The 27,163-nt window shown below is 34.6% G+C and overlaps 2 protein-coding genes across 2 annotated transcripts; both read right to left on the minus strand.

Moving 5' to 3' along the window:
* Positions 1-488: 488 nt before the first annotated feature.
* LOC120271489 (CO(2)-response secreted protease-like) lies at positions 489-6,119 on the minus strand. Its single transcript, XM_039278171.1, has 9 exons — positions 5,913-6,119; positions 5,168-5,442; positions 4,942-5,053; positions 3,972-4,488; positions 2,383-2,489; positions 1,863-2,105; positions 1,637-1,751; positions 1,349-1,562; positions 489-1,256 (listed from the first exon to the last, which is right to left on the minus strand). Exons 1-9 carry the CDS (start codon positions 6,107-6,109, stop codon positions 694-696), a joined length of 2,343 nt encoding a protein of 780 aa, XP_039134105.1. The 5' UTR covers positions 6,110-6,119; the 3' UTR covers positions 489-693.
* Positions 6,120-20,309: 14,190 nt separating this feature from the next.
* On the minus strand, positions 20,310-26,477 carry LOC120271913 (CO(2)-response secreted protease-like). The gene is made up of 9 exons (XM_039278599.1): positions 26,281-26,477; positions 25,738-26,012; positions 25,504-25,618; positions 23,748-24,282; positions 22,560-22,666; positions 21,590-21,835; positions 21,359-21,473; positions 21,074-21,284; positions 20,310-20,976 (listed from the first exon to the last, which is right to left on the minus strand). The coding sequence occupies exons 1-9, from the start codon at positions 26,463-26,465 to the stop codon at positions 20,414-20,416; spliced, it is 2,352 nt and encodes a 783-aa protein (XP_039134533.1). The 5' UTR covers positions 26,466-26,477; the 3' UTR covers positions 20,310-20,413.
* Positions 26,478-27,163: the final 686 nt, after the last annotated feature.

Here is a 27,163-nt window from a genome sequence, read left to right on the forward strand (position 1 = left end):
TTGTTATCTTTAAACTTCTCTCTATTCTCTACATCTTCTACTCACTTGTCTTCTTCTCTGAATCCTCTATTCTCCTCAGCAAAAGTCCAACACATTCAAGCTATGGATTTTCTCCATATCAACAGTCTCCTGGATCTTACCCATAGCTTGGAAAAAGATTTGATCACACGGAGGACTACTGATGAAATGATGGTTAACATTCAACATCAAGAATGACTTCGAAAGAAGTGGCTGTGAAATTGCATTAACAAAAATAAAATTCTCCGCATTTCATGTTGCTTTGGTGGTGTTTGTACTCGAACAATATCACTTCCTAATGTACACCTATAATCGATCTCATGATACTCTCATATGAACTCAAGACTGCATTTTGAGATGGGATGAAATATTTAATTAGTTTACGTTTTTATAGTTCTGTCTCTGTTTGAAAAGAATAGTTTAAGATAAGTGAGAATTGATTGGGAAAAAACATCCATTGATATTGCAGGACTACTTAGACCTTACCTTAGACTTATTGAATCTCTCAATCCTCATAAGTTCCTACTATCTATTCAGAAAAATTCTGCAAGTTCAATTCGACAATTTTCAATTCTGTTAAATTGTTGCATCAAATACTGCACATGATTCACCTAGACAGACCATAGATCTCAATAGCATTTCACTTTAATAATGCATTTTTCTTAGCAGCATTTATTACTTGCTACTAATCACATATGGACTTCTAACCAAGTGCTTTCCATCTGACCAAGTAATCCACCCAAACAGTTCATTTGTCAAGGAGGAGTCCTTCACCGAAAAAGTCACTTGGTAGCTCAATTTCTTACTTTTCTTTGTGAACTGAAGTTTCTCAGGAACTACCTTCACATCTACTCCAACTGGAGATTGGACACTTACAACATATGTGATCTCCTCTTCAGCTCCCACATTGGTCAATGTCCGACTCACTATCTTTTTCTTTATTCTATGTAGGTTGCTGATAGCTATTGATGGGTAATTGAGGCTGGAAATCAAGTCCTTACTAGAGTTCTTTGGGCATTCAAATCCAACCAAGGCACTATTACTGATAGACTTGATGGTAGATGTATTGTAACCATAGTTACACAAAAATAGTAGATAATCTTCAGGCCCTGCATCATAAACCAGACCTGGCTGTAATGCAGCTATTGGATTAACTTCTCCTGCTCCAAAATCATATGGTGTTGCAGTAGAGCCTAAATCAGTCGTCAATTGTCTCTTATTATTATTCATCAAAATAGCTGTAACACAAGACCAAGTAATATGAATCTATTAAGAGTTCAAGAATTTAATTTGTTTGAGACTTAACAAGTAGTTGAGTTCATGTGAAGACCTGTGGTCATGATGGCTGACCGGACTGCAGATGCGCTCCATTTCGGGTTCCAAGACTTGATGTTGGCTGCGACTCCGGCAATATGAGGGCAGGACATTGAAGTCCCAGATTGCAGGTTGAAACCCGAAGGCTTCTTCCCTGGTGGTATATCTGATGATGAATTCCTTAGAGGCCATCCTGCTAGAATGTTCACTCCTGGTGCTGCAATATCAGGCTGCATGCATTTTCTAGCCTTTGAATTAACCAACCACAAAATAATACAAGGAAAATAATTAGAAGAAAGCTCACCTTGAGGATGTTTTTTGTTAGTGAAGAAGGGCCTCTTGAAGAGAAATAAGCAATTTGTGGTGCAGGCTTATACTCAGTCACACTTATGGTTGGCAAAATGGTTGCTATTGGTTTCCTTTGTTTAGCCATGCAATCACAAGCCAGGTAAAATTCAAACTATTTCAATTTGAAATAAAAAATTTAATGAAAGATGGGAAATATTATGGAAGGTAAAGATAGTGATTACTTGGTGGAGTTGATGTAAGTGAAAAGCTCATCTGCTGCTTGGAGAGGGATCTCAGTTACTGGGATATCAACATAAGTAGAAGCCACAGAGTTTTGTTGATAGTTAACCAGTATCACTCCAATCGCTCCTAAGTCCTTTAACAGCTCAACCAGTACGTCACTTCTTATGTCCTCGTCATTGTGCTTGCAAACAACTATCTTTCCTTTGATCTTTTTCTCATCCAATGACTGCATGTCGCAATGGCTGAAAAATGATTTTTTTTTTTTTTCTTTCTTTTATTAGAAGTGGCCAAGTGAGGCTAATATTAGAGTTTTCTATTTTTAACAACCCCTTCTCTAGAGGTTTATCTGTGTAACAATTTTGGTTTATGAAGAGACTTATGAATCATAAAGGTTTGCAGGAGTATATATGTTCTCACAAACGGTGAGAGAGAGACAGAGAGAGAGAGAAAGAGAGAGTGAGAATGATGATTTTGTTAACAAACTCAAGCTTAATGATTGAATGATATTGTACAACTTACCTAGCTGATTGATCAGTGCTGGAGTTTGAATTAGACTTTGCTGATCGACCATAGACCAATGGATGGGTTGGAGATTTGCCCAAATTAGAGAAATTTATAGCTTGCCCCTGATGTTTTATGTACAGTAAATAACAAATAACAATATTAATAGAGGAATAAAAAAAATATTAATATTCATAATTAATATTTTTTTGGATTTATTCTTATATCTACTATTTGATATATTTTATAGTATTTTTTTAAATATTAAAATAGGTTTCAAATCATATACTTTGATTAAAGAGAGGAACGAAATAAAATTCCAACTCTTTTATTGTAATGGTGACAATTTTTTATCTTATTACATTTAAAATATGCAAGCATATATATATATTGCAAATAGCTTCTTTGAATTTTTGTGTTTATATAAAATTTTCTAAAGTTTTTGTAACTAAAATTTTATTTAAAAAGAAAAAGAAACCTTCATATGAGATAGAGATCTTTTTTACCAGATGAGGTTGCCTTGAGGTTTTGGACAAAATTTAATGAATTAAATAGATTTATTTAATACTTGATATTAAAATGTTAATTAAAAAAATACAATATTACTTTTAAAATTAATACCGAGTATAATTTATAATTCAGCTAATATAAATTTTCCAATAAAGTCCAAAACTTTTCTCAAACCCAACAAAATACCATCCCATGTGTCGGAGAATTACGGGGGAAAGCTGTTGTTGTAGCCTATTAATAATAACAATAAAATTATTTAAATAATTTTTCAATTATTCGGTATTCTTATTTGGGTCACAAATTATAAAAAATTTTAATTTGGTCACCTAACTAAGAATTTAAGTTATTTTGATCAATGAACTCTACACCATTAAGTGGGCCGATGTGATAGTTCATATCATTTTTTTTTTTTTCCACTTTGGTAATACATGTCATTCATTTTATGTCAAATTTACATGACAATATTAAGTGACATAGCATTCCACATGACATCATTAGTTACATGGAAGTGTTGGCCAAAAAAAAATAATTTTCTTAGTAGCCATGTAGCAATGATAAGATGAGGAGAAAATTGGTGACATGTACCGCCAAAGCACAATGCCAATAATGGCGTGAACACTAGTAACCCAATTGACAATAATTCTAAAATTATGTGATCCAATTAAAATTTTTTATAATTGAATGATTAATACTTTGAATAATTTGATGACTATCTAAATATTTTACTCTAATAATAATAATAATAATAATAATAATAATAATAATAATAAGATAACTATTAAAAGGGAATAAATAAATACTCACTCTGGTACTTTTTACGCCTTCTATTTTAAACGTTTTCTTTGATTTTTTTAATTCATTATTTAAAAAAGTTATAAAATATAAAGTATAATTTTTTTTAAAATTTACCTATAAATTATAATAAATCATATTTAACTATAGATTTTATTAGATTATTATATTTTAAATAAAAATTTTTTCATTAAATTAATATGATTTTTTATAAATTTTAAATTATCAATAAAATTTAATTAACTTTTTTAATCTATATTAATTAATTAAAATGTGCAAGTAACTAAAAACAAAGGAGTACTTACCTTGATAGCTTTGTTGTTACTGCCAGTGCCAAGTAGAAGAATATCAGAGTCGAACTTCCGATCAATAGTAGTGGCTGCGACGGTAATGATCCATGGAGCCTCATTGAGGACACTCCCAGTGGAAGGCCCATCATTCCCAGCGGAGCAGACGACGATCACATTCTTCTCCACCGCATGGAATGATCCGATAGCAATCGGATCCTTGTTGAAGTCGGGCTTGTCAAATATATAACCGCCTATCGAGATCGAGAGCACATCAACGCCGTCGGCGATGGCGTCATCAAATGCGGCGAGGATCGAGGATCCCGTGCAGCCAAAATTGCCACAAACCTTGTAGACGGCGATCCTAGAAGCAGGAGAGCCGCCCTTGGCCGTGCCGGCGGCGACGCCGTAGTAGGAGGCGTCGGAAACCGCTGCGCCGCCGGCGATGGAGGAGGTGTGGGTTCCGTGTCCGTCATAGTCTCTCGGGCTATTCGGGTTATCGTCGGGTTTGTATGATCTTGCTCCGATGAGCTTCCTGTTAATTCAAAGATGACAGATGGGGAGCACTTTTACAGTTTTACCATGAAGTCTTGAAATACTTATCAAGATGAAAAAGTTTTTATGGAAATGTGTTTATGGTTGGTTTTTCCTAAAATTTGAAAAATTATGAAAATTAATTTTGCAAAGGTAAATGAAAAACTTGCCTAACAAATAGGCCTATGCAACTATCATAAATTTTGAAGTTTTCTGGAAATATGAATACTAGTTGCTATTACCATAAATCAGTATAATTGTTGTTATGACCTCCTATATAATATGGTTAAGTTTCATATATATATATATATATATATATATATATATATGTATATATTTCCTCATGTGAAAAGTAACCCTTAATAAAAGTCAATGTTAGATTGAAAAAATGCCTATTTTGATATGCAGATGTGTAAGTTAATTAATTAATTAACATAACTACTGAAAAGCTCACATGTTACAATTGGATGAATTGAAGTCATTTGCCTTATCACATTTCCCATTCCATCTCTTTTTAAGTGGTCTCATCCCTTTATCACTAAAGCTTGGTGATTCTGGCCAAATCCCTAAGATTCCAAAAATAAATAAAGTGACATAATATCATTACATAATCTCATCACATTTTTACAAAAATAAAAAATAAAAATTCATCTTCTTTGATTCATGATGAGTTTTCATACCTGTATCTAAAAGCCCAATGATTGTATCTTCACCTACTTTTGAAAAAAGTCCATTGTCAGTTTCATTTGCTCTGAGTGTTGAGCCAGACTTTAAGGAGCTTTGGAGTTGCAAAAAATCCCATGATCGAGTAGTGTGAAGTTGATAAACGGGATCAACAAATACTGATATCACATCTTGGTTTTGACTAATGGCCAATGCCTCTTCTTTCGATAGCCTCGCAGCAAAACCAGAGAACCCATGTTTATAGCTATGGATCAATTTTTGGTGCTCCTGTCTAATCAAATATTAAATATGAAAAATAATAATTAGAACAATCACATGTCATTTAATTAAATAAACATTAGTTTATTTATGAGATCAGTTTTTAGACATGATTAGATAAGAATGGTGTATAACAAAATAATAATAATAATAATAATAATAATAATAATAATAATAATAATAATAATAATAATATCCTATTTAACTTTGAGATAAGAAGGATACATAACTATATTTTAGCAAATTAAACTTTATAATTGAAGCTCTATGCTGATACAAGATTAATCAAGGGTGCAGAATGTTTTTTAAAATAATTTATACGTTATTACATATAAACTCATCAAATATCTAGAAAAATTATTTAATAGTTCATCTCATCATCTAATTAAATTGACACATGTATTATAAATTTAGCTTAGATTGAATCAAGGAAATTTAAAAATAAAAATAAACAAAATATATCAAGTAAAATAAAAGGCAAACCTTTTAACCACTGAGGTAAGAAGCTGAAGATGGGTTTGAGTGAGAGTCTCTGGAGAAGAAGCTGGTGCTGCAGCCCCCATATAAACTATATAAACATCCTTCTTCTCCTCCATTCCATTGGCCAACGACAAAAGGAATAAAGCAAGAAATAATGTAACAATGTTTGAAATTAGAAGAAACTTCATGCTCCCAAACATTATTAATCCCCTTCTTCTTTCCTTCCCGACTTACTTGCAATCTATATATAGAATAGGATGAGCATAGAATCGAATAAAATAGTAGTGGGCTTTGAAGTGGGAAGGCATGCATGGAAGCAATTGGATGCTGACTGTGATACCATTTCTCAATAGAGGAAGTACATGATTGGTTTTCATTCTCCATTGTTAATGGGGTGCCACATTCCATATAAAAAAAAAATGATGTTATTTTATTTCACTTGAAATGTTCTAGAAGAATTGAAGTATATCGTTTTTGTGTAGTTCAAGCATAAAATTCAAGATATATATATATGTTTGTATGATTTAAAAATCAAATGAACTTATAATAAGCATAAAGATTTAGTTCAATACATAAATTAATTATTCTTACAATTTAGAGTATTAGGCTAGATGCAGGTATTGGTGAGAAGTTTTTGAGGTAAGTATTGGTGAGAAGTTACACACACATAAAAATAATAATAATAATTTAGTCCATCGAACTTGTAATTCAAATTAATATTTTTAAAATTTTATTTCATTTGATGTTATAATTTTATACAAAATTTAGTTATTTGATTTGATTTTAGTTTTTACATGATAAAACAAGAATTAATGATTTGAACCTTAGACTGTATTATTGTAAAACATAGCAGTACTTCTGTATTTTTTTAGTTAAATATATATATATATATAATTAGAATCTAAATTAATATTTTATGTGATATGTAAAAATGAATAATATGTTTGGTGAGATTAATATAGATTCAAAGAATTTTGGAGAAATTATAATAAAGACATGAACTCTCAGTTTGCTTTTTTCATTTTTTTTTTTTAAGTTAGGAAGTTATATTATGTTAGGAAATAAATATATATATATATATATATATCTTGAATAAACTTTAGAAATTTTATTGCAAATTATAGTACATAATATAAATGTTCGATTTAACTACCATATTTAAGGAAAAAAAAACATAAAAATAGGTGCTAATCCACACCTAGCTATATGATTATAGTAAACAAACACCTATGTCAAGTTAAATATGTGACAAATTGGAATTACACTGTTTAGATATCCTTCTTAACTAACTTAGTCGTCATATATATATGTATAAATAAACAAAGATGAATATTACACATAAGAATGATGGTAACTACTACTTTCACATCAAAATGATTGTAATTTTTTTCCATGCTAAGAGAGATAAAAATAATTAACTCCTTTTTATAATATAATATTGCTTTAAATGAGTGGTTTACCCATTAAAATATATGAGATGCAAGGTGGGCTAGGCATTGTGAGTACCTTAGCACTGTTTATGAGTTATCATCATTCCACCTATTGCTCTTAATTAGTGCACCATAATAATCTCAGTTTTAAAATGTTTTATCCAAATAAAAATAAGAAATTGACCCATGGGTCTCACATCATCCTAATCTTCCCAAGGAGTGTTTTAATAATTGACCAGCTCGGGAGATCAGGATCAACTTAAAAATAAATGTAACAAAGCAGAGCAAGACTTTGAGAGATCAATAATTATTCTAGAAGGTTATAGAACCACTTGGCATTAAGGCATTCCAAGCTGGATTTAAAAACATCGAATAGCTGTTGCATGTGAAACCATGTTTCATGTGAAAGTGTCTTGCAGCTGTTGTTTTTGACTTTGAAAACTAAGGCTGGCCTACTGTAGCTGTTATAGCTGACTTTGAAAACAAAAGATGGCCACCTGCGCTACAATAACACTAATTTTTTTATAGTATATATATATTTATAAGTATTAAAAATTAAAAACGTGTTGCAAATCCGTTCCTAAATTTCTATTTTATTAAAATATATATTTTTTTAAATTATTCAAACGTACAATTCGTTAAAAACTTATATTTTTAAAACTATTCAAACAATTCGTTAATTAAATACTTGAAATCTTTATTTATCTATATAATTGTTCAAAATATATTATAGATATATTTATTTATGATATTATGATTTTATTATAAGTTCAATTTTAAATTAAAATATTTTCTAAATTTTATAATAAAATATATTAAATTAAGCTATCTTATTTTAAAATAAGAAGTTACCTTATTTCATAATAAATAATAAAATTAATAGATAATGAACAAATATCCCCTCTCAAGTTTGGCTATCACAAAAAACCCTCTTGATTTCAGTATTCACATATTATCCCTCATTTATCATTGTTATTCATTTTAAGTCCACACCGTTGCTAACACAGTGATGTTTGAAGGGAAAAGACATAAATGCCCCGACACACTCATCCATGCATGTGGTCATCTTTCCACGTTGGGAACTGGCGGTTTAGGCAGTTACAAATCCCAAGGGTGTGATGGTTGCCATCTGTGCGTTCTCTTACTTGCCCCTTTATGTTGTGAGATGGAAGAAGCTAAAAGGCTTTCCCTTCTCTGTGTTTGTTTGCCACCTTGAATCTTCATGTTCAACATTAGAGGTCTTGAGAAGAAGTTTGCAAGAGATTCCCTGTTTAGCACGGTTGTTTCCTTGACACCATCTCTCCACTCTTGAATCAACAAAAGCCTTACCTAAAGGTAGTAAATCAATATGACAATTGCTAAATGATTTTTGGTAGTTGTAGGGTTGTGATTATCTCTTTTTTTGGTTTCTAGGATTTTGCAATTAAAGGTTTTTTTTTTTGTTCCTATGTAGTTGTGTATGAATTGGTCTGTAATTTGGAATGCTAGAATTCTATGTCTCCAGGAATATGATCTGTATCTTATCGTTGTATCCTCTATAAAGATTTGTTTTTTTTTTACTTTCAGTTGTATCTTGTTTCGGTTGTGTTTTTTGGTCCTTTTCTGTATATAAATGATTCCCAGACAACGTCCAGTGTTGTGGTGTGTGGAAGAACATCAATTGTGTGTGTTGTGTTCAAATAAAATGTGTTGCATCAATGAAAAATTGTTTCTCATTAAAGATGTTGTTTACCATTAAGATTAAATGGTTTCCATTTTAAACTATTGTGTTTCCGCTTATGTAAACTAGTTTCCACTTAATAATTATTGATGGCTCATGAATTGTTGGTCTTGCTGAAGCACTGGAGATATGGCCACCAACCTTGTCAACGAGAGATGTTATTTGGTCCCAATAGTAGAAACTCTTGCTGATTTGAGACATAGCATGAGTTCCAAGCATCGAGAAATCATCCGGAAAATGCCTTTTGCATCTTTAACCGAAATTGAACATGTACTAAAAGAGAGGGGATTGCTCGATGCTCTAATGCAAAGATACGATGAGCGTTCACAAAAGTTCAAGATTGGTGAAAGCCTACTGAGTTTCAGGCCCGAAGATGTGGCAATTATTCTTGGCCTCTGATATGATGGGGATGTAGTAGTTTTCAAGAAGAGGAAAACATAATCAGAATTCGAAGGAAAATATTTATCCAAAACATATGAAAGACATAGGGATTCAATAAAAAAAACCCTTGGTAAGGTCGTTCGAAAAAGAGGAGAAGAAGAAAACTTTGTGAAGTTATTGTTGGTGTACATCATGGGAACCATGTTGTTCCGAACACATCGCGTTCCATCCGTAATTGGATTGTGGACTACGTGGATGATTTTACAGAACTGCAGCGCTATGCATGGGCTCAAGCCACACATAAGTGGCTTATGTAGGGCATCCCGTTGATGGCCGCCAGAGTGCAAGCAAGGTCTTCCGGTAAGAAGACAAATATTGACTACTTGAGAGGATGTGCTGTTACCTTGAATATTTGGTTCTACAAGGTCACCGGCACTAGTAAGAAGGTGCGCTTTGGTAAGACTCTCTGGATACTTTGTTACAGGGAGAACTATTTCAGGAAGTAAGTATCCCTTGATCCATTACTAACAACACTCGACGGCAAAGAGGTATTTAGTTACTTGGTGTCTATTATGTATAAACATTCCCGCTTAACATAATTCGTTTCCCCTTAATATTTTATGTTTCTGCTTAATTTGGTGACTTTTAGCTTAAATATAACCATTGTTTGCTTGAATATTTATGTTTCAGTTTAATTTTAGGAATTACCACTTATCTAAAAGGTTTTTTCATTTAAGCTATGTCATCTCCCCTTTGCAGTTTTTCGTGCTCTCCCCTGCTTGAATGAATGTATTTTATTAGTATTATTCATAGCACTTTGCATGTAATTAAAGAATATATGATTGAATTGGTGCTTTAATAGCTTCTATTTCGTATTCAAGCTAGAAGGAGAACATATTGATCAAGAGGAACAAGTTTGAGGCTATTTGAGCTAATTTTGGAAGAAGAATAGAGTTTTGAGAGTGTCTTACTGGCGAGCTTACGGGTGCTAGTATGGGAGTTTACTGCAGCAATAAACTATTCATGCTACTATAACACATCACTGTTTACGATATAGTTACTCTTTGCCTAAGAAATCGGGGTTTAGTATAATTCTAGAAACCTTTTGGTTCAAATAGGATTGCATGTTTATACAACCTTTGTCCTGTACTTCATAATCCTAGAATGATGCTATGCCCAGACATCACTTTCTTCCTTGACTTCTCTCCTGTTATTTCACGTATTTTCTTATTTTTAACTGTTTTGTACATACATACACCATTTGATCACTGAGGCTATTTTTCGGGTTTAGAGTTATTACTAGTATCCACTTTCTTCCATATGGACTCACACTTTGTACTTACGCACACTTTATTACGCGACCGACACGTATATTTGCGTCCCTATCAAAAGCATGTATGGTCTCCCACTCCACCCAAAAGCCTACCACATTGGCATCGATGTCATTCCATTTCTGGTAGTCCACCAAGGAGTGCAGTTGATGAGGATCTTGCCCCTTGTCTATTGGCAAGATTTAATAATTTGGCCAAAACAATTGTTAATCTACAAACCCGAGAAGAAGCAATTGAGGATCGTGGCCCTTCCGAGGTTGCCCCAGCTGTGCCATCTCTATCAAAAGAGGACAATACTCCAGATGCCCCTCGATCTTGTCTACTACTGCAAAATGGTTTGTTAAGAAGATTGCCACTAGACAATGGCCACCATTTCTCTTCCCACTTTAGGTAAAGCTTAGGTTCCTGACAACAAGTGACTAATGATAAGGCAAGCGACACTGTCTGCGAAAGTGCAAGTCAATTGCCCAGAAGCCCCCCAGAAGAAAATTACCCAAAAAGGCAAAATCAAGAGATAATCAAGTCCATCCCCACCTGCGTTACCATCCCAGCAAGCACTAGCATCCCTATCCGTGCCAGCATCCCCACCCGCATCAGCATCCCCACAAGTGCCATCATCCCCACCCACGCTAACATCCCCACCAGCGCCACCATCCCCACATGTGTCACCCCCTGTTGTCGAAGTCAATAACATTGATATAGACACTATTGTCGAATCACTAGTAGCATTGAGAAATGAGGTACCTCCTTCCTCAAATGCTGAGTTGGTCAATAAGAACGAGACACCAGCTACTATTGAGGGATCCAACATGGAGGACATCCACATATAGCCTCCGCCAAATGCCAATGAACCACCAAAATCATTTCCCGAAGTTTCTACCGGTGAGTGCGAACGACAACCTACCACCTCTAAGATGAAAGTTTCATTCCTTGTGGAACTAGCAAACATGGTCGAACATGTCACAGATGGTACTAATGGGGAGGTTTCCTCTAGTGAGTTGTTGCGTCCCAATAGTGAATAACCCATTGATGTCATTCCTCATGAAGTTCCAGTAAATGAAGAACACTCCCCAACCAAAGTTGAATTTGAAGAACATACCGAAGAAAATAAGGCGCCGATGCTTGCAGTTAAGGTTCTAGACGATAAGAATGAAAATTGAAAAGCAAACCTAGAAGGCTTACCTAAGAGTTCATCATCCCATGTTCTGGAGGTGGCACCAAAGGAACCGACATAATTGTCAGAGTCGGAAGTTGTCGTTACCAAACAAGGCAGTGAGAATGTTAGAACCGATTTCCTCCCAAGGAACAAAAGACCTGCAGGATACATGAGGTTAAAAAACATCGAGAAAGCAACAATCATCATGTTTCTAAACTATTAGATTGGCATATAAGTATCATGCTTAAAAGATTTCATTTCCGCTTAAACGTTATTGTTATCGCTTAAAATATTTCATTTTCACTTAAACACTCGCATTCTTGCTTTACCGGCTTCATTTCCACTTAAGCATTCATGTTCTAGCTTAACAATTTTTTTTTGTTTTTATGCTCTGACTCCATAGGACTACTGTCTAGAAGAGTGAGTTGTCATATACAACTCTAGCATATGTCTACACCCTAATGGAGTGAAAGCATTAGGTCCTCAATGATGTCATGGATGTATTTGTTTTGATTATCATTTATCATTTGAAGAAAGAATACCCATACAAGAAGGGTGCGGCAATATCACGGCCATTGGCACAATTGATGTTCAAGGCAGAGCACACTACTGAAGACGCCTTGCTCTTGGTTCAATACATTGTTCACCTATTCATAGATGTTGAGCTCATCCTATTACAGATCATACTAAATGGTCACATCCACCTTCTTGTGCTTGATAAAGGAAAGAAGGAGTATATGCATTATAACTCATCTCTGAACCTAACATACGACGAAGATGCCCTCATCATGGTAAACAATGTTTTTGTGTATGACTGTATTATTATTTTCATCTCCCCATTGGCCTGACCGATACATGTCCTATCAATAGAGGGAACTATTCGATAGATGTTTGAAAATTAAACTTGGAGAGACAAGCATGGAAGCATATCCCCTCATCCAAGAACGCAATTGCCCGCGTCAAAAGGTGGGTAATGTTGATTGTCCAGTCTATGGTTGTGCTTCATAGAACAGATACTCGATGGTGAGAAACTCCATCTTCTCCACACCGCCATTCTGCATATGCGTCTACGTTTCACGGCTCACATATTGATGGATGGCATTTGATAAGTGCTTGAATGAATTTATTTTGTTATTATTATTCAAAGCACTTCACATGTAATTAAAGAATATATGATTGAATTGGTGCTTAATTCACTTCTATTTCGTATTTAGGCTAGAATGAGGACATATTGATCAAGAGGAACAAGTTTGATGCGATTTGAGCTAATTTTGGAAAACAAATAGAGTTTTTAGAGTGACTTATGGGCGAGCTTACGAATGCTATTATGGGCATTTACTATAATAGCGCACTGTTACGGCCGTAAGCCCAACTTGAGAACCTTATGGCACTGTTCATGATTACTGTAGAAAATCACTATTTATAGGTATTGTTACTGGCTAGTTACGGCGTAAGCTCTAACCTAAGAAATTTACAGGCAACTGTTACGACCGTAAGGGTTATTGTAGCGGCCGTAAGAACCCCCGATTCCAAAAATTAGGAATTTTGAAGGGAGCTTCTTCTCTATTCTTTTGCAGGGGTTTTCCTTGTATATCTTGTCCGAGAAGGAAGAAAACAAGAGGGAGAGATAAGAAGAAGGTTCAAAGCTTCAAGGGAGCCATTTGTGGGGAGATCTCGGCGGTGATTTTGGGGAATCTTCGAAAAACTTCATCCATCCAAGGAGATTGCGAGCTTTGAGTGAGTTTGTTTATTCTCTTTATTTATTTTAATTCCTTTGGGTTGTATTGTTGTTCTCCAATGATGGAGAACTAATTTTCATGGTGTTTGGGCATAGTTAAACTCTAAGGTTTATTTCTTTGACATTGGTTGTTGGACCTTTGATGCTTAAATTGTTTTCTTAATTGCAATCTCATCTATTTGAGTTTAATTGTGTGGTTGAATGCTTTGTTTCTAATGAGGCAAAAGCCCTAACTATCATACTTTGTATTGCTATGTGAGGAGAAGAAATTTTCACCTAGAATAAACCTGCCGCAATTCGAGAGGATAGCGGGTACACCTTTGGTTAGCGTACTTTAGAGACTTTGTATCCCTCAATCTTTTCGAGTGGGTTAGTGATAAACTCCGTGCTTCTTGCAATCATGTGGAGTAGATTTTAGGAGAAATCATATTTCTGCTTTGTATTCAGATTAGGGGTAATCTTCCTCTTTGGAGGAGATTATCTACTTAAGAGATTGTCATTAGCTCACAGTGAGATATCATAGAGTGTTAATGCGTTTGTGTGGATGTCTATATTAGCTCTGGTCTTATTTAGTTATTCTTTGCCTGAAAAATCAGGGTTTAGTATAATTCTGAAAACCTCTCTATTTAAATAGGATCATATACCTAGACAACCTTTGTCATGTACTTCATAACCCTAGAAGGATATTATGCCCGGACATTGTATCTTCCCTTGATTCCTCTTCTGTTTTATTTCCGTATTTCTTGTTTTTGCTTTCTTTTATTCATATACATACACACACGAGGGTCGTATTTCCCAAGGAATGGAGAGAGGCTCTTATTACTTCCTTTCAATAAATCAATAGCCTAAACGTTTACGTTCTTTTTTTAATCTACTTCTATAGTATATTGCACAAAACAATTGGAGAATAGTTAAGCACAATTAGAAGGAGTTAAGAGGTTGTATGATAGTTATCTTGAGTTTTACTTATTATAACCATTTAATGTGACAATCGTGTTCTAGAATTGGATCAGAGGAATTCAAAGGCCTACTAGTCTCAAATCTTTTGGCAACTAGGTCTAAATAAATAGGAACTTAATATGGAATCTCTTCCATCCTAACCTCCTATGTTTTTGTCTTAAGTACGGGAAATCCATGAGAAAGGATAAATCAAACCCTAAGCCTAAGGGCAATCATTCCCTAATCCAGAGATCTAACAATACATAACCTCCTAGAGCATGCATAGATATAACATAGCATGGGTTTCCTAATGTGGGATCATATCTTACTCATCCACATTAACAAAAATATCATTCAAGCACACATGCAATGATTCACAAAAACTAGAAAGATTTATTGGATTAAACAATCAAGATTCATAAACAATAATTGAGATACATAGACATACAATTCCCCTCGAATTAGGTTTTTGTGGATCATAAGATAAACAATTAAAGTAAGAGAAAACCATAAAAAAGAGCATAATATATATGAGTTCAAAGCATTCCTAAACTAACTTCCTGCAATAGGTCTCCAAAGTTTGAGGGTGAGAGGATCCCAAGATTATCCGGATGACACTTGTCATGCGCGGCCTCCTCTGATGATGATCGTTGAAGAATGCCTGTCAAGCGTGTCCTTCTCCGATAATGATCTTTGAAGTGTTTTTAGGAAATCCACCGGAATCTGATGGAATATTGAAAAAAACCAATCTCCAGCTGCTTAGATCTCCAGAACTCCAGTCACCCTCCTTATTTGGCAAAAGAATCTCCTCGAATTTAGAAAAAACTAGGGTATTTATAGTGATTGTCTCTGCCACAGCCCACCACAAGCATTGTGATACCCGTGGTGAGTAAGTTGTTACTTGGGCTCCAAGTCGCATCGTAGTATAATCTCTGGGCGGTGTGTGACAATATCACAGGCGTTGTGATTTTTCACAACAGCGGTTGTGAGAGCGTTGTGACTTCAGTGTTGCTTCCAATGACTCCATGCTGCCACGACTACATAATGAGAGTGGTAATTGTAGATAACAAGCTTTATAACTTATCACCATGGCCGTTGTGAACCATTGTGAAGTTCTAATTTAGCAACTTAGCCTATTTTACTTCAAAATGCGCCCATATTTGCTTATTTCCCCTAAACCAAAAATAAAAGATTGTGGTGAACAAAAGATTAAAATTTCGTACAAATACGGTGCTAAACATGTCCAATTCCATACTAAATGCAGTGTGAATGATATAAAAAATATGATCTAATTAGCACTTATCAATAAACTTACCGCAATTCGAGATGATAGCAGGTACACCTCTCGTTAGGATACTTCAGACACTTTGTCTCCCACAATCCTTCTGAGTGGGTTAGTGATAAACTTTGTGCTTTTTGCAATCATGTGGAGTAGATTTGAGGAGAAATCACATTTTTGCTCTATATGAGGATTAGGGGTAATCTCTCTCTTTGGGGGAGATTATCTACTTAAGAGATTGTCATTAGCTCATAGTGAGGTTTCATAGAGTGTTAATGTAATTGTGTGGATATCTGTATCAGCTCTTCACCTATTCAGTTATTCTTCACCTGAGAAATTGGGGTTTAGTATAATTCTGAAAACCTCTTGGTTTAAATAGAATTACATACCTAGACTACCTTTGTCATGTAGTTTATAACCCTAGACCGATACTATGCTTGGACATCGTCTCTTCCCTTGATTTCTCTCTGGTTTTATTTCCGTATTTCTTGTTTTTGCTTTCTTTGATTCACACACCACTTCATTAATTATGCTAATTTTTGGAATTAGGGTTATTACTAGTAATCACTTTCTTCCCTATGGACCGACACTTTGCTTTACGCACACTTTATTACACGATCAGTACATACACTTGCATCCCTATCAGCATCGTTCGGGGATGTCAAACTTCTGACCACCCAAAAAAGTCTTAGGATTTGTTTTACTACCTTTGTAGATATGTATTTAAGTATGTGACTGTCTTTTTTTTTAATTCGAGTTGTTTCCGCAGTTTAAGAAGTATTATTGTGCACTAGATATGTTCCTACTTAAAATTAGTTGTTTCCACTTGAAATTAATTGCTTTCATTTTAACCTAGTTGTTTCCACTTATTAAGAAGTATTATCAATCACCGAGGTACATTCCTAATTAAAACTAGTTTTTTCCACTTAAAATTACTAGTTTCTATTTAAAACTTGTTGTCTCCGCTTGTTAAGAAGTAATATCATTCACCTAGGTACGTATCTACTTAAAATAGTGCTTAAGGCACATAAAAAGGTCCCATATTCGGAAAAGATAGCATCTTGCCTCAATCAGCTATGAGTGCATTACAGGATCTATGGTTATGTCCAGCATCATGCCAATGACTGCATCGTAATTTCACACATTTGAGCTTGTGACTATATCCGCTTTCGCTTTGGCCGACCCACAGGCGTCTTAGTGATTGGTGGCCATAAAAGTAATTCACCCCCTCATCATTCAGTTTGTTATTATTTGGTACCGGGAAAATAGCTTCGTCATATGCCTGTTGGTAAGATCCTACTATGAAGTAGTCATCAACATATTAATGAATATTTGTGTCTGTCTATTATTACCGCACATGCATGCTTGCATGGTATGCCATAAACTCGCCACATGCGACAAGAGCATGTTCGAGAAAGCAAACTGACACAATAGTTGTTCTATTCAACCACCACGAAATGGTCACCGTCGGAATGCCCGACGACTAAGTTGCGAGACTCGTCAACGATTTCTTCGATCTTAATGTGTATGTCAGGACATAGATGTGTCTCCCATCTTTGAGATTATTCACGTCAGTTACACAACATACCCATCAGTTTTAACTTTTGCTCACAAGAGAGTATAAGAAATATTAAAGTAGAACGTGTATATTTAAGTGAAAACGCTATAAATTCAATGGAACCTAATTATAGTAAGCATTAATGTACAATAATAAACAACAAATGCCTATAATACGTGGAAAATATCCTTTTTTAAGCAAAAATGTATCGTAATAAGTACAAAATAGGTTAAGTGAGTGGAATTATACAGTTATAAATGCTACAATGTCTATTGATTGTAAAAGAAAACATTGTTGGCAACATAGTATAGCGTAACTTATCGAGTCTACCATGTTTATCACACAGAGATGGCATGCCTCTTTTATCCATTCATTGAATGACTCAGAGACATTTGAATACATCTCTTCCCATCAGTCATGTTTGAACATGTAGATAGCCCAATGTGCCAAATCAGATTTCTGAAGCAACCAATGGTGTGCATCCGTTGATGTGGTTAGCAGGTTGGCGACAGCATTGTCGAATTATTTTTCAGTACATGCAAAAGAAACTCTCACTAATATAGACCAACACTTTTCTTTCAATATCTTCCCAAGTCTTGCATTCCCTTTCATAAAGTTTGCTTCCATGTAGCACAAACAATATGCATGCAGGAAGGAAGGGAATATCTTCATGACTACACTGATAAGCCCCTACCTGTCAAATATAAACGTAATAATTTTCACATATTCATCACCATCATATAGGGTATCACCAAGCTTTGACAAAAAAACCACATTTAGTTGGCATCCGTTTCATTATATATATCTACTACTGCGAATGCCAAATGGAAGAAACCATCGTTCCCATCTTTGCCCGTTGCACCCGACAAAGTGCCCCCATATTTATCGAGTAACTAAGTTCCATCCAGGATCAACAATGGCCTACATCTTATTTTGAAACCAACAACACATTGTGGAAGGCAAAAAAAAATGCACGTTTAAACTACTCACCGTTATTCTCCACGATGGTAATGTTACCAGGCTTTGTCTCTAACATCTTACTTGCGTACCACAGTAATAAGTCATAGCTCGCCATCTCACTAACCAATCCTGCTTGTAGGATAAATTAACACTAGGATCTCGCAACATATCACGCTGAATGTTAAGAGCCCTATAAAAGGGATTCTCCTTCAACTTTTGTATGACATGTGCACTTACCCACGTTTTGGACGCCTTGATGTGAGGCAATGCCAATACCTCCATAGCATGTGTGCGTGTGATACATTGTTTTGGTCCTAAATGTCTAGTGGTTTCCTTATGTGGGCACATGGACACGCCACTGACAACCTTCACCAGTGCATGTCACAGTTACCCTCTATTTGATAGCAAAATTTCTCAGTACATCCTTGAACTGTTCACTTTCACAAAACCGATCACCGTCTTCCATTGAAACAATTTTAGGCTTTTTCGATAAAGGCCGGATGGATAAGACCCCCATGGTTTATTATATTGATGTGGTGGAAACATGCCTCTGTTGATTGATATACTCTCCAAAAATGAATCATTTCTGTCGTTGTGTACACCATAAGCAAGATTAGAACAATAATTTATGGCAAAAAACTAGAATGTTATGCAGTAACTTCATAAACTAAGCGAAAACTGACAATTTTAAGTAGAAACTAATATTGTTAAGTGAAAACTTATAATTTTAAGGCTAAACTGGTAATACTAAATGATAACGTTAGAAAACAACTGGAAATCATAAATGGTAAATGATAATTTTATATCCTGAATGGTAAATATTAATTTTAAACAAGAAGGACATTTGTAATGCAATGACCGGTTGGTTAATGCATTGAAGGGACAAACATAAATAGAAGGACTAACCGTAAAGCAAACAAATGATATTTACGACTGGAGTGAAGAACATGAGGGCACATCCACCGCATTTGCATCAGTATCAACAATAAGGTCAATGGTGGCGCTATCTAGCATATGATATATATGGCACATACACTAAATGTCAATCTCTGAATTAATAGGAATAATCGGGTGTGACAAACTTCACTTTGACATTGGAAACTTCAAGGCCCCATCTATGGCATATCACATCTAGTATTGACTCCCAAGGAGTCAACACTGTGAACTAGAGGACACAACCCTCCACCCTTATATCTTTAAACTGCGTAAAAGGTATCCATTGACAACCTACATGAAGAAAGCATAGTTAACAATTGCATGACCATGAAAAACTTCACAATAAGATTAGACAAAAACTTTCAGAGATTGACCCCCTAGTAGAGAAAATGGTTAGAACCGGAATGCATAAAAAAAAGCCAAGGTAAAAAGACAAATCTATACTACATATATGGAGACAAAAATCCAACACAAGGGATGATGGAAGAAGAACAAAGGCAGCTTAGGTTAAAAATGCATAGAAAGTACAGAATTTAAGTGGCAATATGGTTCAAAGCTAGCATCCATACAATTTTTCAAAAAGTTGACATGACTTGGTGCCAATTCCCCCCCTCCCCCTTCCACCACCAAACAGTATGGTAAAGTTGGAATTCTCCATGGAGTTGATTGATAGAGTTACACCCAGGGACTAAAATGTAAGCAAAATGAAAAATAAGGGACTGTTGGGATATTTTGAAACTTGCAGGGATTAAAAAATAATTTTCCCTAAAATTAATTTCTTTATATGTTTTAATGATCTAACTTTTAAAATTAATATATTTTTAAAGTTGATATATATATATATCTTAGTTTATCATATCTTATACTTGACATTAAAATTTTTTCTATTGATAGGAAGCTCAAACCAAAATTTTTCATTAATTAATCAAAATTAATATTTTTAAACCAACTTTACATATGGTAGAGATTCCATAATTTCAAAGTTGAGATGATTTTCATAGATAAGCAGGTTTTATTTTTCCTTAATATGTAACTATTACATGTTTTAAGGCATGCATTTTTCATAGCAACATTTGTTATTTTCTGCTAAGTACATATGGAGTTCTAACCCTGTGTTTGTCATCTGACCAAGTGATCCACCCAAATAAATCGCTTTTCTTGGAGAAGTCCTTCACAGAAAACGTCACATCATAGTTAAGTTTCTTATTTTTCTTTGTGAACTGAAGCTTCTCAGGCACCACCTTTACTTCCACCTCTACAGGAGACTGAACGCTTACAATATATGTGATCACTTCTTTGCCTCCCACGTTGGTCAGCGTCCGACTCACCGTCCTTTTCTCTTGTCCTTGTAGGTTACTGACAGCTATAGATGGATAATTCATACCAGAAATCAAGTCTTTACTAGAGTTCTTTGGGCATTTAAATCCAACAGGGATACTTGCACTGATAAGCTTGATCTTAGCTTTATCATAACCATAGTTACACAGAAACAACAAATAATCTTTGGGTGTTGCATCATAAATTAGACCTGGTTGCAATGCAGCAGTTGGATTAACTTCTCCTGCTCCAAAATCATATGGTGTTGCAACAGAGCCTGAATCAGTCATTAATTGTGTCTTATTATTGTTCATCAATATAGCTGCAACAAAAAAACCAGGTAAAATAAAACTTGTAGGTTATAGTTCAAAAACTCATTTTATATGAGAGTGAACAAGCTGTTGAGTTTTGGTAAAGACCTGTGGTCATAATAGCTGATCGTATTGCAGCCGGGCTCCATGCCAAGTTCCAAGACTTAATGTTGGCTGCAACTCCGGCGACATGAGGGCAAGCCATTGAAGTCCCAGACAACAGGTTGAATCCTGAAGGCTTCTTTCCTGGCGGTACATCTGATGATAAAGTCATAGGCCATCCTGCTAATATGTCCACTCCAGGTGCTGCAATATCAGGCTGTATGCATTCTATAACCTCTTAACCAACCAACCATTACATAGTACTAAAATATTCATTAGAAGAAAGCTCACCTTGAGGATGTTTTTTGTTTGTGATGAAGGACCTCTTGAAGAGAAGTAAGCTATTTGTGGTGCAGGCTTATACTTGGTCACAGCTACAGTTGGCAGAATGGTTGTAACTGGTTTCCTGTTTTTAGCCATGCAGTCACAAACTAGGTAGAATTTAAACTTTTTCATTTGATTTATAAAAAATTCAATGAAAGATTGGAAATAAAATGGAACATTAATAAAGATAGTGCTTACTCGGTAGAGTTGATATAGGTGAAGAGCTCATCAGCTGCTTGGAGAAGGATCTCAGTGACTGGGAAATCAAGGTAAGTAGAAGCTATAGATTTTTGTTGATCTTTAACTAGTATCACTCCAATTACTCCCGAGCCTTTTAACTGATCTACTATTATAGAATTTGATGTGTCGTCATCGTCTGAGTTCTTGCAAACAATTATCTTTCCTTTGATCTTTTTTTTGTCCAATGACTCTAGTTTGCAGTGGCTGCATAATGATTTTTTTTTAAAACTATTTTAGAAGTGGGGCTAATATTATATATGCTCCAGTAAACTGCATAATTACTTGGATTTTTCTAGATATGCATCACTCTAGGTGCATGTGGCAAAATATAACATGATGACCTGGCATAATAGAGTTTAATGAATGTAAACTTCAATATATTATTTTATATTCTTAGTTTGAAATTTACTTAAAGTTAGAAAAAGGATTAATTTTAAAGAGTATAAGCGTGGTGTACAACGATTTGTGACTGAAATTTGAATGGATGATATGTTTTTGTAAACAAGTATGCCTTATTGCTAACGTGTTCATAGCACAATGTATTTGGCCCCACAACAAAAATCTTTGTGTGGGATGTTCAAATATCCTTAATTCAAATTCTGTCGAATATAAGAGTAATAATGAGTTCCCCGTGTGAGATGTTGGCTTGCAACTAGGACTCCTGCATTGTCAAGTGAGAATGTGTAGACTGGATGATCAATTCCTAGTCAAAACTCATGCTCCTAACTAACTACTCTTATCACATTTGTTAAAAAAATTGTATTTTTATATAAAGTAAAAACTAAATGTGAAATGTTTGCTGGTAGTGTTTGTATTTGACTTTTTAGCGAAGCCTACTGAATCATGAGACTTCAGGATTGCCTCCCAATTCTAGAGGTATTTGTCAACAAAAATGATCTAAATAATTTAATGATATTGCACAACTTACCTTGCTGATTGATCAGTACTAGACCTTGATTTCGATTTTGCTGATCTACCGTAGATCAATGAGAAAGTTGGGGACTTTCTCAATGTAGAGAAATTTATTGCCTGCCCCTGATATTTTATGAGCACAATATATAACAATTTAGCAGAAGATTAAAATTTTTTTTGTTATTTATAATTAATATTTTTGGTCTTTACAATTTGATCTTTTATACTTTCATTTTACTTTTTTTTTCATATTATGTTCAAAGTATGCATCCAGATGTATATTACAAATATTTTTTTTTAAAATTAAAAATTAGACAAACCACTGACCTCCACTAACGTGATAAGGAGTTGATCCTCAACCGGTCTTTTAAACTTTTATATTTATATATAATATTTTAAAATCTTAATAATCTGAATTTTAAAACAACAAAACTTAGTATAGTCTTTCGGTTGCCAAGTGAGAGATTAAGGGATTATCTCACTTTCACATAATTAATTAGTTGAGGGGAGTGACTTGTCCAAAAAAACTTGGTATGAATAAATTGATTAATATCATAATTAGTTGAACAAAATTTAAATAATTAAATAAATTCATTTAATACTTAAATATTAAAAAATTATTAATATTTATTTATCATTAATTAAAAAATAAAAAATTTATTTTTAAAATATTACATAATATTAATAATTTAGTCCATAAAAATTTTCCAACTTTAAAAGCCCACACATTTTTCCAAACCCATCATGTACACTGCCAGGATACATTTTAAAGGAAAAATTAAGTTAATAAAATAATTATAATATTAATAATCACCAAAAAAAAGGAAAATTTTAAAACAAATATTAAAATTATATATATATATATATATATATATATATATACCCACTCCAATCATTTTTTACTCATTTTATTTTAGAGATTTTTAAAAATTTTTTTTACTTGGTTTTATAAAAAATTTATGTAACATAAAATATTTTTTTTAAATTTAAATGGTATATATAATATAATTCTATAACTTCTAATAAATTATATTTAACTGTATATTTAATTAAATCATATTTTAAATAAAATAATATTAAAAAATTAATATAAATTTTTATAAATTTTACCCTATCAATTAACTTTAACGATTTTATTAATTATATAAATTAGTCAAAATAGACGGATACCAAGTACCCGATGGTTATAAAATAACACATATACCTTGATGACATGCTTGTTCCGGCCGAGCACGATATCGGACTCAAACTTCCGATCAATAGTGGTGGCTGCGACAGTCAAGATCCAAGGAGCCGCATTGACAACACTCTCCGGCAACGGCCCATCATTCCCAGCGGAGCAGACTACGATCACATTCTTCTCCACCGCATGGAACGATCCAATAGCGATCGGATCTTTGTCGAAGTCAGGGTTGGAGAAAACCGATGAAGCGCCGAGTGAGATTGAGAGCACATCAACGCCATCAGCTATGGCATCGTCAAATGCGGCTAGAATTGAGGATCCGCTGCAGCCGAACAAGCCACAAACCTTGTACATGGCGATCCTGGAGGTGGGAGACCCGCCCTTGGCGGTGCCGGCGGCGACTCCGTAGTAGGAGGCGTTGGAGACGGCGGCGCCGGCGGCGGTGGAGGCGGTGTGGGTTCCGTGGCCGTCGTCGTCTCTTGGAGAATCCGCGTCGGTGAAGGAGTATGGAAGGGAGGAGTCGTCGGTTGAGTATGCTCTTGCTCCGATGAGCTTCCTGTTTCAAAGGTGACGCATGTGATGATTCGTTTTGGTTATATATATATTTATAATATATATATGTATGTTGTTTCATAGAAAGTTTTTTTTTTAATTAAATTTTATTGTTTTAAAAAATAAATGTACTAATTATTTTTAATATATGCTCATCGTTAAAGATGTTATGTTATACATATATAATATATTCAAAATATGTATTTGTTCTATAAAACAATTTTCTAAATGATTATCATGGTAAATAAATCATATAAAGAAGAGTTAAATGAGGAATTTTAGCATATAAACCGTGAAGGATATAATTTTTGGACAAGCATTCCCTTTTTCCATTTAAGATTTGTCAAAAGATATATGTACAAAAATACAATAGCTTATTAGCTCGATTAGATATCAAATGGGACATGGGATAATAAAAGTTCTCTAATGTGCACTCAAAAAATTTGAAAGAACCATATCGAGTTAATAAATCTTCTTAATTTATTATACAACTCCTAGAGGCGATATGACTTTTCCCACAGAAAATTCAACCGAATCCATTTAAACAATACTCAAGTATAATGGGGCCAGTAAAAAAATAAATCTATTATTTTAAGTAATACATATATATACACATATTATTTGGGATAAAATTTTCAAAGAATAATTCCCTAACATTACGTGATATGAGATTAGTATAATTCAGATAAAAAAGATTCCATTATATTTCTTAACGACTCGTTAGGGTTCTTGAATCCTAATGAGCTCCTAGGAGGCTTGGCTAGCCATGGCAAACTCATTGAAGTCGGACGAGCTCCCTTGGACTACAAGCTCGACCTGGCCCTTTAGAATCCTAGGGGCTTATTGGGGTTAGGGTTGACCTAGAGTAAACTCACTAGACGACAAAAGAACTCTTTAGCCATCGTGGCTAGTACTGAGCTCCTAGCCATTGGGCTTACTCATGCATTGCTTTTTGAGACCAAGGCAAGCTCGCTCGGGCCCAATAAACCCCAGGGAGTCAGTCACACGTCAACTTATAGGAGATCGCATGGCACAAGGCAAGCTCACTCATGAAGGAATAGGGAAGGTTTTAAGTAAAAATAGAATTGCAATTTTTCTTTAAAATTGAATTTTAAAGGATGCATAAGGAATTTGAAGCAATCAAGGGTTAATAAGGTCTTGTGAAACTTTGAGACAAACTTATTGGTTCTTTGTAATTAACAAACATGATCATTGAAAGCCTCACATGTTACAATTGGATGAATTGAAGTCACTTGCATTGACACAAGTCCCTTTCCATCCCTTTCTTTTAAGTGGACCCATCCCTTTATCACTAAAACTCGGTAATTCTGGCCAAATCCCTGAAATTTATAAAAAAAGTAAAGTAATAACAAAGTCACATATGTCATGAGTCATGACATTTTCAAAATAAATAAATAAGTGATTCCATCAATTTTTTTATGCATGATGGTTTTTATACCTGTATCTAAAAGTCCAATAATTGTATCTTCACCTCCAATTGAAGAAGATGTCGCCTCAGCCTTAATTGATTTTGATGGTGAGCTTGTTTCTATGGAGTTTTGGAGTTGTAGAAAGTCCCATGATCGAGTGGTATGAAGGTGATAAATAGGATCGACAAACACCGATATCACACCTTTTTTACGACTCATGGCGAGTGCTTCGTCCTTCGATAGCTTGACAGCAAAGCCGGAGAACCCATGCTTGTAACTTTGGATGAGCTTTGGATGCTCGTGCCTGATCAAATATTAACACAAGATGAATATTGATATTATATTCATAACTGGTCTTATTTCCCAGGTGCAATAGCAGAAGTTTAACTATAAGACAGTAGGAAAAAAATATATATTATATATTTATGTTTAAAGTTGCAGTTATCAAATATATTAATATATATATATATATAAATTCTAATAGCTCCACATCATCATCTAAATAAACTGATATATGTATTAAGAGCTTAGTTTTTATTGAAGCAAGCACGTTTAAAAATGAAAAACGAAACCTCTTAATAACCGAAGTTAGAAGTTGAAGATGCGTTTGAGTAAGAGTCTCCGGAGAAGAAGCAGGTGCTGCAGCCCCCATGTAAACTATATAAACATCCTTCTTTTTCTCCTCCTTTCCGCTGGCCAATGACAAAAGGTAAAAAACAAGAAGCAATGCAACAATGTTTGAAAGTAGAAACTTCATACTCCCAAACCTTATTCCTCTTCTTCTTTCCTTATGAACTTGGTTGCAATCTATATATAGAGAAACAGAAAGATACATTTGAGGTGCAAGGTTGGTATAATTCATGAATGCACTGTGAGCACTTTAGCACTGTTCGAGTTATTGTCATCCCACCAACTGCTCTAAGTGCGCCATAATCTCCTTGGCCAATTAAACATATTGATTTCTCAATTTCGAAATGATTTGTTATTATGGTGTGTGATGATTGCATTTTATATAGCTATTTTAATACTGATAAGTGCTTGTGCGATATGAATGCGAAGCGATCATTCTTTATGTTGAGCATTACTTTTCTCGGGTTTTTACACTAATATGTGTGTTTTTATGCTACTTTTATGCAGGTAGGGTTGTGAGGCCAAGTATGAAGGAATGAAGCCAATGTGGATTACAATGCACCAATTTTGGAGAAAATCTTGCTAAGGTTCAAACGCGAAGACATAGGTCGATGTGAGATGCTAGAGTGTGTGCCAACCTCCTCGCATTCGAGTTGGCACATCCATTTGGAGGGGCACAAAGGCAGTCACACTCGAGCATTCCGACTTATTCACATAAAACAAGAGCTCCACCAACTTACCTATCATTGAAGAAGCAAGTGATCCACGACGTGAATGTGTGCCCGTTTGCGTTACCCTGATGAAAGTATGGATTCGGGAAGCTAT

The sequence above is a fragment of the Dioscorea cayenensis genome, chromosome 11, assembly GCF_009730915.1.
Source record: "Dioscorea cayenensis subsp. rotundata cultivar TDr96_F1 chromosome 11, TDr96_F1_v2_PseudoChromosome.rev07_lg8_w22 25.fasta, whole genome shotgun sequence".
Taxonomy (NCBI): domain Eukaryota; kingdom Viridiplantae; phylum Streptophyta; class Magnoliopsida; order Dioscoreales; family Dioscoreaceae; genus Dioscorea; species Dioscorea cayenensis.